This window comes from Rhamphochromis longiceps, linkage group LG12 (assembly GCF_057381845.1).
Source record: "Rhamphochromis longiceps isolate RC_006_pf linkage group LG12, R_longiceps_female_GT1.1, whole genome shotgun sequence".
Taxonomy (NCBI): domain Eukaryota; kingdom Metazoa; phylum Chordata; class Actinopteri; order Cichliformes; family Cichlidae; genus Rhamphochromis; species Rhamphochromis longiceps.
The window spans coordinates 4,667,480-4,680,809 of NC_140568.1; the positions used below are offsets into that span (position 1 = coordinate 4,667,480).

Consider the following 13,330-nt stretch of genomic DNA (forward strand, 5'->3'; position numbering starts at 1 on the left):
CTGAGAAAGAAAAAAGAAAACAAGCAGAAGAGAACAAGAGTAATAGAATAAACAGCATCACAATGATATATGGGAATATGACAGTAAATACTAAATATTAAACATTATTGTGCAGCACATAAGATCAACAGAACACAGTGTGCTTTGAGGTAGGAGCCAAAAAGGGTGTAGTTTGTGGGTGTGATCACCCATGTGTACACCTGTGAGCATGGATGCGCTTGTTTTTTTTAAAAAGGTTCCTTCATGTAATGATCTGCTAGGGGGGTGTGGGGGGGCCACAGCCCCGTCCTCCAGGGCATGAAGCAGGTATGGAGGAGATCAAAACTCCAGACATCCAGAGGCGCCCAGAACACAAGAGACCAAGGAAGACCAACAGAGGGGCAGCCGCGCCACTGTCCCAGAAAGAGCTGAGGAGAGTCCCAGATGAGGGCTCACTCAGCAGCCGCGGAGCAGAAGCCAGGGGGAGTTGCAGTGACGCGCCCGTGAGCTCCGCCGGCAGCCAGCCGTGCCTGAGTGACCGAGCCCCAGGCCGAGAGGCCGGGGGCACCCCACCTCCGAAGTGGCCCGAGCGAGCCCCAGGCTCCAGGCCCCGATAAGCGGCCGCCAAGGAGTGAGCCGGTGTGTACCTGGACGCCCATCCCCGGACACAAAGAACCACCAACGCACCGATGTCTGAGGGAGTCCGCCACTGGCAGGGGAAGTGGTGGTAGGGGGAGATAGGCCTCCAAACCTTGGAGGGCCTGAGATGTCCCCAGAGAGGTGGCGCCTGACACCCAACCTGACATATAGACCCAGAAATACAGGCACACACATATACAAACATCCATTCCCACCCTCATGCTCTCATATGCACTTACTCCACACTCAACCAACGTGGAGACAGACATAAAGAGACGCTGTACACACGAGCACACTCCCCAAGCGTACCCTACAAACCGGGTCTAGGTACCCTTGCCCCTGGAGGGGGAACTGCACCCAGACCCAGGTGATATTACCCTTTTCCCTGCGGTGGGGGGAGGCAGACCGCCCCGACTCCGCAGCAGCAGGGAGGCCCCACACTCCAGACCGCAGTCGGACGGCCAACTCCTCCTCCTAGCTCCCCCGCTCCAGCAGGTCGCAGAGAATGGGGGTGAGGGAAGACTCCAAACCTCCCTCCACCCGCTCATTGTAGTGTTGATGCATGTGTGTTCTAAGGTGCATTTAAAACCCAGGAGGGCATGGAGCTACCTGCCAGAGAGCAGCAGGTAAGCGCATGGTCCCTCCTGCTAGCCCTCAATGTCTACCGGTATGTGTATTTAACCTTGAGAGCACTTTGTTACTAGCGGCCTGTCACAAAAACACGTTTTGTATAGTGTTTTTTTATTATCTTGTTAATAAAATGTATACAAATGTGTGTGATTAATCACAATGTGTTAGTGTGTAATCACCCTGAGACATGCATGCCTGTCTGTAAGAGTCAGATCTAAAGCCACTTGTGATTTGGAGATGCAGCCTGCAGATTCTGTCCAGATTATCCCAGCTCTCTTCACTATATATCCAGGCTTCACTTATCAAATCTGTAAAATTCAAGGCTGGTCCTTAAAAGTTCCCAACAATGCAAAAACTGCATAGCCACACAAGTCCCAGCGTTTCCCACCGCAGCAGCTGTGAAACGAAAGAGGAGAAAGGATGAATGAGTGTTTGCTTATCGGCTCTCCGCTCTCCCCCAAGCTGGCGTTGTTCTTGGTAGCCATGACAACGGAGATAGTCCCAGCTTTGTAAATACAGGCCCCAACACCCCAAAAAAGAAAAGAAAAAAAAAAGGATTGGGATTCCCTGCGCAGACCAGGAATCCCCCTAGCAGACTGAAGACACAGATAGGACCTGAACTCAGTGAGTGTGTTCGAGTCGAGGCTCGAACCAGGGCCTGTCTGTGCTTCAAGTTGCCAGGGGCCGGCAAGTGTTCTGCGCCACCTGCCCGCCGTGGAAGCCGTACAAATTTGCTATATTTGACTTCTCTGAATATAAATTATTTTTGAAAAGGAAAACTAATAATTTTAATGTGAGGCAAAACATGTATGGTGCTCGATAAAGATGACACGCCGACTCACTTCTTCTTCTTTCTTTTTTTTGCAAAGTTTGTTTTCATATTAAACCAGTGTCAGTGACGTCATTCTATGAGACTACCACAGTAAAGGAAAAGCCTGGATCTGTACATCTTTTTCTTTTATTTTTGTTGTCTAAAACACAAAAATCGCGAAACAGTCAGCTCACAAAGTTGCAGGTTGGTGGCAATTTGGCAGAACAGCCAATGACTTAAAACATTTAAGTGCATATATCTTGCCACAAGACATGTGCGCTAAGCTAAGTCGGCTAACTACACAGCTAATTTCATCAGGCTGCTAATGAAACATCTAAAATGACAGATGGTTAACTACACAACGGAAGTAACAGCATTACAATCACTTGATTTAATTACATTTTCCCCCCAAACTTTTGATCCAAATTAGCAAAGTACTGCAGCCATCTGAACCTTCTAGGTGTTACATGTTACAGTGTTCCACTCTGGCCAGCTTTGAAAATGGAAAACTCTTTGCGTGGTTTACTCGGTTCTGTAAATAAGGCTCCTTTCATTTGTGAGACTGTATTCCACAGCCAGTTGTCTTCTCTCCCCTTTGGTCCGCCCTTACAAGGTGAAGGTGCTGCCCACCCATGATACCAGCAAGGTGCGTGCAAGTGGATCCGGCCTTAACACCACTGGAGCGCCCACCTCTCTGCCAGTGAAGGTCACCATTGATGCCAAAGATGCAGGTGAGGGACTGCTGGCAGTGCAGATCACTGTGAGTGCATGAACGTGGACCACACAATAATGTATTCAAAGCATTGATATTTAGGTAACAGTTTTTGTTTTCTCCTGAAGGACCCAGAGGGGAAGCCCAAGAAGCAGATATCTGTGACAGCCATGATGGGACCTACCTGGTGTTTTATGTGCCAGACATGACTGACAGATACACCACTCTCATTAAGTACGGAGGAGACAAGATCCCTTATTCACCCTACTGAATCAGGGCTCTGCCCACCGGAGATGCCAGCAAGTGCACTGTCACTGAATGTTGTCCAGTGGCCAGGTAGGACTCACTTCCTTGGTTGCTTATACACTTTTAGTTTTCTTTGAAAAGGGCCCTTTAAGTCACTTGATCCATGACTTGAGCGAGCACTCTCCATTTGTTCATTTGATAGTTATTGTAGAAAAGATAAGAAATGATGCTTTAGTCTTTTTGTAAATTATAGTCAAACATACAATAAACTGAGGTATTCCCTTTGGTTAACAGAGCAATCCGATAATAAAAGTGGACAAAGCACATCGAGTTGCCACAAATATCTTTGTATATTACGCAGTGGGGCAAAAAATGAGGTGACCAAATACTTCTTTTCCACCATAATTTGCAAATCAGTTCTTTAAAACTCGGACAAGTTAGAGGTATACCTATGATGAAAATGACAGGCCTCTCTCATATTTTTAAGTGGGAGAACGTGCACAATTGGTGGCTGACTAAATACTTTTTTGCCCCACTGTATTTGATCCTGTCTCCCTCAATACTATTTAATATCTAAATGCTTGATTCATCATATTATAACAAATGTGCTGTTGTAGCTACTGACAGTGAGTTTGATTCCATTTTTTCCATCTACCAAAGAGAAATAATATCTCTTAGTGGCAGGTGGATCACACGTTGATTCTAACACTTTGCATATGACTGGGTAGGATGAGCATTTTATAAGCGCTTGTGTGGTTTTTGTTTATTTAAGGAAATACATCAGTTTCCCTTGTATTTTAAATTTGAGTGAAGATCCTAAATTGGCCCCCACTCTTCACTTTGAGAAAAGGCTAATCTGTCTTATCCCCACATGAGCACAGTCAGATATAATACAGGCTTTCACTCAGGAGCAGGAAGGCTAAAGGCTGTTTAATGTTTGATCTAACTGTGTCAGACATTTGCGTTCTCACGTGCATGGACAATATCTTGAAAACTTCAGAGCTGCAGTGCATGTGTAAAAGTGGTTAGAAAGCAGTGCTTTAACACAGGTTTTGTCTCTTTGCGTAGCTGCTCGGTCCATCCAGACTCCCCTCGATATACAACAGTGATGCCAGCAACTCAAATACAAGCTCTCTCCAAGTGATTCCTTCATCATCAACATCTGCATCCATGATCCATTAGCTCAACAGCAACATCTGTCAGCTGTGCATCCAACTCGGGGGAATCGCCTGCTGTGCTCAGCCAGTGGGCCGCAATTTCTGTGCCTTGTTGATGGCCTCGCTGTATCCTGTGCTGGAGAAAGCTGGTGAGGAGACACTGCTGGTGAGCCAGGCGGCGCTGAGCTCCATGTAGGACATCAGTAAGGCCTGTGGATACACTTCCCTCAAGGAACTGATCAATGAGAACTCTGACTACCTGCTTAATGACATATCACTCAACCTTCAGAGGCTCAGCCAGCATCCACAGGTAGTTATGAGGTGTTTTTGTTTTTAGCCCAAAATGGACACAGAAATGAGTGCTGGAGGGTTTACCCGATTTCCTTCTTTGTCTGCTTAAGCCTGTGCGTCCCTTTCAGTAAGTGATTTGAATCCACCTGACATTCAGAAGGTCGTGGTAGAGCATATCGTACGAAGGCAAGATGTCAAACACATCCAGTCCCAGGTTAGACTCCGTACCTTCTCCGGTAAGGTTCCCAGACCTAACAACAAAACTGATTATGACACGTGGCGCACACAAATTAACCTGCTCCAAAATGACCCCAGCATGTCCCCGCTGCAAATATCCAGAAAGATCCATGAGAGCCTGCTCCCACCAGCAGCTGATATAGTTAAAATGTGTGACTCACAGGTGCTATAGCGTACGGCCACAGCTTCACTCTGAGCTCCATCTCCATAGAGTGCAGACAGTGATATCTGATACTCCTTAAGACACAGGACAACAGTTTATTGAGATATTGTATTTTTTATTTCATAATATGTACTCCAACAACTCAATAGTTCTTCCCCACCTGCCTCAGGTCGCCTCCACTTAGGGAGATCCACTTAATGAGGTAAGAAACATCATCATCATCTGCAGCTTCCCAGCGCACCGTGATGTCACTGTCTGAGAAATTAGTTATCCTAAGGTCTGAAGGAGGAGGCACCTTCACTAGAAGAAAAGAATAATGTGTATGGGAATTTTTTAAAAATGGGAAAGCTACATCTTTATATCTTTCATTATTAATAACATTTACAGTACTGTGCAAAAGTCATGAGCCACACGCTAAAGTATTTCATTGGACATTATCTGTTTTTTCCAATCCTTTTTAATCCAGTTCTTGTACCTGACCATTTTCTGAGTAATGTTTTTTGTTTGTTTGTTTGTTTGTGTAAACACTTGTTTGTTTGTGTAAACACTTTGCACTGACCATTATTGGAGAATTAAAAAGCACCTAATTCAAGGAATATGTGTACACATAACAGAAAACTTGGGAAAGAACCAATTTGAAATCTTTAAGCACTTTGTTACTAGCGGCCTGTCACAAAAACACATTTTGTATAGTGTTTTTTTTTTATCTTGTTAATAAAATGTATACAAATGTGTGTGATTAATCACAATGTGTTAGTGTGTAATCACCCTGAGACATGCATGCCTGTCTGTAAGAGTCAGATCTAAAGCCACTTCTTTTTTTTTCTTTTTTTCTTTTTTTCTTGCCTGTCCCGTTTGGCTCTTTTGCCATCAGAATTGTTGTCTAAAGGCAAAGAAAGATGCCCAACTGATTTACTTTACCAAATTGACCATCCCAGCCTTGCCGTAATGGTCCATTTGATTCACCTTTTATTGTTTATTTTATTTTCACTTGCTGAATACGGGACAGACTTGACTGGGGGAAAGAAGGGGAGAAAGAAAGAGGGAAAGAGAAACAGCTGAGAAGAGGGACGGGGGAGAAGGGCAAAAAACAAAAACCAACAGAATGAGCAGAAAAAAAAAAGAAATAAAAAATGCATATATCGATCACCTGGATCACCTGCTGAGAAAGAAAAAAGAAAACAAGCAGAAGAGAACAAGAGTAATAGAATAAACAGCATCACAATGATATATGGGAATATGACAGTAAATACTAAATATTAAACATTATTGTGCAGCACATAAGATCAACAGAACACAGTGTGCTTTGAGGTAGGAGCCAAAAAGGGTGTAGTTTGTGGGTGTGATCACCCATGTGTACACCTGTGAGCATGGATGCGCTTGTTTTTTTTAAAAAGGTTCCTTCATGTAATGATCTGCTAGGGGGGTGTGGGGGGGCCACAGCCCCGTCCTCCAGGGCATGAAGCAGGTATGGAGGAGATCAAAACTCCAGACATCCAGAGGCGCCCAGAACACAAGAGACCAAGGAAGACCAACAGAGGGGCAGCCGCGCCACTGTCCCAGAAAGAGCTGAGGAGAGTCCCAGATGAGGGCTCACTCAGCAGCCGCGGAGCAGAAGCCAGGGGGAGTTGCAGTGACGCGCCCGTGAGCTCCGCCGGCAGCCAGCCGTGCCTGAGTGACCGAGCCCCAGGCCGAGAGGCCGGGGGCACCCCACCTCCGAAGTGGCCCGAGCGAGCCCCAGGCTCCAGGCCCCGATAAGCGGCCGCCAAGGAGTGAGCCGGTGTGTACCTGGACGCCCATCCCCGGACACAAAGAACCACCAACGCACCGATGTCTGAGGGAGTCCGCCACTGGCAGGGGAAGTGGTGGTAGGGGGAGATAGGCCTCCAAACCTTGGAGGGCCTGAGATGTCCCCAGAGAGGTGGCGCCTGACACCCAACCTGACATATAGACCCAGAAATACAGGCACACACATATACAAACATCCATTCCCACCCTCATGCTCTCATATGCACTTACTCCACACTCAACCAACGTGGAGACAGACATAAAGAGACGCTGTACACACGAGCACACTCCCCAAGCGTACCCTACAAACCGGGTCTAGGTACCCTTGCCCCTGGAGGGGGAACTGCACCCAGACCCAGGTGATATTACCCTTTTCCCTGCGGTGGGGGGAGGCAGACCGCCCCGACTCCGCAGCAGCAGGGAGGCCCCACACTCCAGACCGCAGTCGGACGGCCAACTCCTCCTCCTAGCTCCCCCGCTCCAGCAGGTCGCAGAGAATGGGGGTGAGGGAAGACTCCAAACCTCCCTCCACCCGCTCATTGTAGTGTTGATGCATGTGTGTTCTAAGGTGCATTTAAAACCCAGGAGGGCATGGAGCTACCTGCCAGAGAGCAGCAGGTAAGCGCATGGTCCCTCCTGCTAGCCCTCAATGTCTACCGGTATGTGTATTTAACCTTGAGAGCACTTTGTTACTAGCGGCCTGTCACAAAAACACGTTTTGTATAGTGTTTTTTTATTATCTTGTTAATAAAATGTATACAAATGTGTGTGATTAATCACAATGTGTTAGTGTGTAATCACCCTGAGACATGCATGCCTGTCTGTAAGAGTCAGATCTAAAGCCACTTGTGATTTGGAGATGCAGCCTGCAGATTCTGTCCAGATTATCCCAGCTCTCTTCACTATATATCCAGGCTTCACTTATCAAATCTGTAAAATTCAAGGCTGGTCCTTAAAAGTTCCCAACAATGCAAAAACTGCATAGCCACACAAGTCCCAGCGTTTCCCACCGCAGCAGCTGTGAAACGAAAGAGGAGAAAGGATGAATGAGTGTTTGCTTATCGGCTCTCCGCTCTCCCCCAAGCTGGCGTTGTTCTTGGTAGCCATGACAACGGAGATAGTCCCAGCTTTGTAAATACAGGCCCCAACACCCCAAAAAAGAAAAGAAAAAAAAAGGATTGGGATTCCCTGCGCAGACCAGGAATCCCCCTAGCAGACTGAAGACACAGATAGGACCTGAACTCAGTGAGTGTGTTCGAGTCGAGGCTCGAACCAGGGCCTGTCTGTGCTTCAAGTTGCCAGGGGCCGGCAAGTGTTCTGCGCCACCTGCCCGCCGTGGAAGCTGTACAAATTTGCTATATTTGACTTCTCTGAATATAAATTATTTTTGAAAAGGAAAACTAATAATTTTAATGTGAGGCAAAACATGTATGGTGCTCGATAAAGATGACACGCCGACTCACTTCTTCTTCTTTCTTTTTTTTGCAAAGTTTGTTTTCATATTAAACCAGTGTCAGTGACGTCATTCTATGCGACTACCACAGTAGGACGATCTGATTTCCTCGTGTCAGCATTGTTCCCACATCATCATAATTAATGTTGTTCCAGGTTCAACATTGCAAGTGACCAATCACCTTCTTGTGACGTCATTCCTTTGCAACTTCGAAATACCCGCCTTCGATTATTTCGAAATACAAGTGAAGAAGCGAAAAACCGCCGCCTGTCCGCCGAATTTGAAGTCAATTCGCCTGTCCGCCGAATTTGAAGTCAATTTAGGATACTTTCCTTTAATAAACGGTAAGCATTATACATATGTTCCTCACTTGGCTTGCTGTTTGTTTGCTAGCGATAGGCTACTTGACAACAGCATTAGCTAACCAGTGTTCTCTAGACCAGCGTTCCCCAACTTTTTGGGTGTTTCGTGGCCCGGGGGTTGGGTCAGGCAAAATTGCAGTAGCTTCCCTGATCATTTTACAAACATAAGTGAAGAGAATCTGGACTAAAAGGCCTAGACTTATGGTTGTGTGCTGAATCTATGAATCAAACTATCACCTGGAAACATAATTAACTGGTCCATAGCTGTGAAACTGGACATGAGTTCTTGATTCTATGGAGATTAACAGTAATCCAGAAATTTACAAATTTGTCCTGGTACATCGCGTAAATGTTGTCCCAGGGACATCGCGTAAATGTTGTCCCTGGGACATTGTGTAAATGTTGTCCCTGGGACATCATGTAGAATTTGCCCTGGGACATCGTGTAGATGTTGTCCCTGGGACATCGTGTAAATGTTGTCCCTGGGACATCGTGTAATTGTTGTCCCTGGGACATCGTGTAGATGTTGTCCCTGGGACATCGTGTAAATGTTGTCCCAGGGACATCGTGTAGATGTTGTCCCTGGGACATCGTGTGATAGCTTGTAAATAATGGAATGAAAATTATTGATTGTTATTAACTTGTGAAAAAGAAGTGTAACAAATCCACATGTTATGTTCTTACACCCTTACAGAAACTGTGACTCCTTCACAATGTCAGGTAAATGTCAACTCATGTTGAATAATCAACCAATCAAGCCTTTTATTATCACATGCAATGTTACACGTACAACTGCAATGAAAATTTCACCCCCTTCTGACCATACATATATTGCTTAAACATCACATTGGGAAGACAGGTCGGAAACAGTTAGGAAGGTCAGAAAACAATTTAATTAATAGATGAGGGGAGAGGAGGAGAAAAAAGAACTACAACCAGACAAAGCTCCTAGAAGACTGAAATGGATGATGGTTGCAGCATGCAAAAAGAAAATGATATCTGTTGACTACAGCATATGCTTTCTCACAGATTACCTTGTGGGAGTAGCTGGACCAAACTCTATTGGTATTTCAAGTTTGAAATCCCTGTTTGACCAGACTAACATTTCAGATGAGGTACCTCTTGACATAAAAATCCTTTTATGTTGTCATAAAACTAATGTTAAATTCTGCTTTAAATACACTTTATTGTACAATTTACTTAATGAATCGTATTCCTTAGTTCTGTTTTTATTTATATGTATTTATTTATTTGTTTTATAAGGTAATAGATGGCCTAATCTATTTGCAGTGTGAGGTATGTTGAAAAGCTTGTTTGATCATAATGACATAGCATGTTTACGTTTTTTGTAATGTATTTGAAAACATAGGTGTATTTATGTTATTTTTATAGAATTTCCCTCACATTTATCCAATACCAAGCCAAATCACTGGAAAAATTTTGGATGGGTCCACAAGAGCACAAAGTGCATACTTTTTGAAGGTATGACTTGGACTGTGGTAACTATGTTCTTATCACAAAGGGTTTATAAGTTGCCACTATAAACAAACAGCATTTTCCAAAATTGAAGCCTTGTCAGAAGAACCTGAAAAATACCTTTCTGAAACCTTTTCTGTGTAAAGACTTGTTCAAAAGCAATGCACACAGATTAAAACATTTCTGTCTTGGCCAACTGATAAAGAACACCAAAAATTGAGTGGTGCGTGTTGAGTCTGTGGTCTTGATTTGTTTTGTACACACTATAGAAATTAATTAATGTAAACCAAAAATGACACTTTCTATATGTTTGTGTATCTGCAGAATTAATTACAAGTCTCACCTGACAAGCTTTTGCAGTTTTGCAGTGTCATTCTTGACAGAAAAACATACTTGTCACATTATTTTTATTTCCAGAAAAACATCTTTCAGATGTATGAGAAATTGATTGGAGCCTGTCTGGAAAACGGCAGCCACTGGACCTTGTTTGTAAGTTGCACAGATTTTGCACTCTCTCTAGTGCATGATACTTTTCAGTGTCCCTCATTAGGAAAGCTCAAGGCCCAAGCCTACCATATCCATCTTTTTACAAAACAGTTTTGTGACATACCCAAGAGGACCATAGTCTATATGAATTCATTTGGCGAGTCGGAGGTCAGAAAAAGTGCGGTGTTGAAAAACTGGAGGTAATTAATTAACATATTTAACATAACATATTTAATTTAATTGAAATCATTACCGAACGTGGTTATTGATTTCTCTATATGCTTTTTATTTGTAATAACTGCGATCTCTCAGCTCATTTGCTTCAGCAAGAGGCTGCGCTGGAGAGTGGACCTTGTCACATGTGAGCCACCCACATCAACAGGATGGGAACTCATGTGGAGTGCATGTCATAATGGTACTGAAAACTATAGCTTTAACCTATATAAGTAATGTTTACATTTTTGCCTATTCAGTTTTTAAAGCCTTAGAGGCAGGATGGTAAAATCTCAATTTTTTTTGTAGATTGAACCATTTCAGCAGTAATGCTTTGCTTTGGTTGCTCTGTTTTTTTTTTTTCTCGGGGGGGTGGGGGGGTTAAAAACAAACAAACATTTCTTTGTTAATCTAATTCTTTTTGTTCTTTTTTTTTTTTTTCTTCTTCGTCAATTATTAGTTTGCCCAATCTCTCATTGACGGTAAAACACAAGTGGAGGAGTACAACACTGAAATCACAAAGCTCAGGTCCCGACTTTGCCGCTACTTATTTTCCTCAATAGGTAAAGATAAAATTAGCTGCCTTCTTTTTCTCTAACATTGGAAAATGTAACTTGTACTTAAACAAATTATATTTTGCAGATCGAACTAGGAAGTGCAGTCAGTGCTGGTGTGTGATTGCAGCCAAAGACCGGGTACACTATGACATGTCCTTAGCCATATAGATTGTTTATTTAATGGACTTTGTTCATTTGTTTTTTGTTCGTTTATTTCTTCTTCTTTTTTTTTTTTTTTTAATTCACAGGTGCAGTGCCAGAAATGTGGTGCATACAAGCACATGCGTTGTTCAAAGTCTGTTTGTGGCATCTGTATCTTCTGTGAGAGTAAGTCACAATATAACTAAACAATGTCCAAAAATGTTTAAAGTGAAATTTTTTTTCGTAATTTTGCCTTTGCACACCAGGACTGTGTAATTAAAGTGGACGTTTCAAGATCCAGTTTTTACACAAAACTATTTTAGACATAACTGTGTCGTATTGTGGGGATTTCTCTTCACAATTAAATTGATATAGTGCTGTTTATATCATTCTTCTTTATGTAACAGCACAGTGCAGCACAGCAGAGGGAAAGGAGTTGTGCAGCATAGTGGGTGGCTATACAGGAGGAGCAATAGAAGTAGCCAGTGAAGAATGTCATCAGGGAAAGCATCAGGCAGCGAATGACAAAGGAAAAGTTCCTAAGGGAGAGAACATCTGCAGCAAATCGACAAGTAACAGTGAGATAGGAAGACTGACAGTCAGAGATGAAGGTACACAGACTGAAAGAGATGAAGGTACACAGACTGAAGACAACGAAAAAGAAGCAGAAGTATACGGCACAAGTCTGAGTACAGATAATGCTGCTGCTGCTGATGTTGACAGGATCGATGCAGATGCAGAATTCCAAACTGATTCAGAAGGAACTAGTACAGTTTACAGAGTGCATGGTCGCTTATCTGTACCAAGCTCAAAAAAGAAAACCTACACAATAACAGAAGACGAGATCAAGCGCAGAATCAATGCAGAGAACATGTCAGTTCATGTTTTCAGAGGTTTGATTGGGGTAGGTATACATTTCGTGATTTTGATGTCACCTGAAATAAATCCGGGTTACTCGTATCAATGAAGTGACAATGTGGCTGGAAATTGTGCATTTGCTGCAACATATACACAATTACACCATGTAAACAAAAGCATTTAACTTTGTGCGCGTGTGTGTGTCTCTCTCTGCTCTTTTGGTGTTTGCACTTTTTCTTTTTTAGGGCCGTAAAGCCAAACTGCCCGCAATGATTCTTGACAGGCCTAAGAAGGCCAAAACTAAAGTAACAGTGTTTAGTGTTCTGAGTGAAGAGGAGGCTGGGGAGCTAGCCCTCGGGTTTGCCGGAAGATTGGCCTGCGATGTCACAACAGACATGGTCTGTAAAGGCATCGACCATTCAAGTGCTGATATGACAAAGTAAGTTAGTAAAACAATATGAAAGTTGTATCTTTTTTGGTATTATTTGTCATTTCCCCGTATTTGGGTTATTGGTGTAACATTGTTAATCTTACTTTCTAATAACAGACAGACTCTTCTCAAAATCCAACACAATCTTAAACATGAGCTGACTGATTCCTCAACCTTCAGTTTGCTGACACACACCTTTGGCCCCGCTGCACTGGATTCTGTCATTTCATTCCTGTGTGAAAAACTTGATCTTGTTTCTTAAATAATGAAACCTTTTGTGACTTTTGTTTGTTCTGTAAATCAGAATCTTGAAAATTGTTCATTGTTGTTCTAAGTTTGTGTTAACTATTTGGAAAAATGATTGGTTCCTAATCCAAACAGCATAATGACTGTTCTAACACATATCTTAAAAATGCTACAAAGAAAGAAAATTATCACATATGTTTCAATATGAATGTAATTGTGTCACACTCGGTTTGTAGTAGCTTTCCTGTTTTATTTTGAGTTTTGGTATGTTTACACTGTTATTTTTATTTCCCGTGTGTTCGTCTTCCCTTATTAGTTTTACTGTATTTAATTAGTCTGATTTAATAACTTATAATTATTTACTTTCCAGTGTGTATATATGCTCCTCGTTTGGATTATTGTTTGTTTGAGTTCTGCCTGTCTTTTCTATTAAAGATTTGGACTTTTGGACTATT

The 13,330-nt window shown here is 43.0% G+C and overlaps 1 protein-coding gene and 1 long non-coding RNA gene across 2 annotated transcripts; both read left to right on the forward strand.

The window, feature by feature from the left end:
* Window positions 1–1,357: 1,357 nt before the first annotated feature.
* LOC146656651 (uncharacterized) lies at window positions 1,358–5,646 on the forward strand. Its single transcript, XR_014914176.1, has 3 exons — window positions 1,358–2,790; window positions 2,900–3,107; window positions 4,086–5,646. It is a non-coding gene; the product is annotated as an uncharacterized LOC146656651 (long non-coding RNA).
* Window positions 5,647–9,194: 3,548 nt separating this feature from the next.
* On the forward strand, window positions 9,195–13,330 carry LOC146656652 (uncharacterized). Its single transcript, XM_085424437.1, has 12 exons — window positions 9,195–9,583; window positions 9,732–9,764; window positions 9,861–9,950; window positions 10,362–10,433; window positions 10,542–10,630; window positions 10,743–10,845; window positions 11,104–11,206; window positions 11,286–11,338; window positions 11,449–11,527; window positions 11,749–12,245; window positions 12,445–12,638; window positions 12,747–13,330. The coding sequence occupies exons 1-12, from the start codon at window positions 9,371–9,373 to the stop codon at window positions 12,889–12,891; spliced, it is 1,671 nt and encodes a 556-aa protein (XP_085280563.1). The 5' UTR covers window positions 9,195–9,370; the 3' UTR covers window positions 12,892–13,330.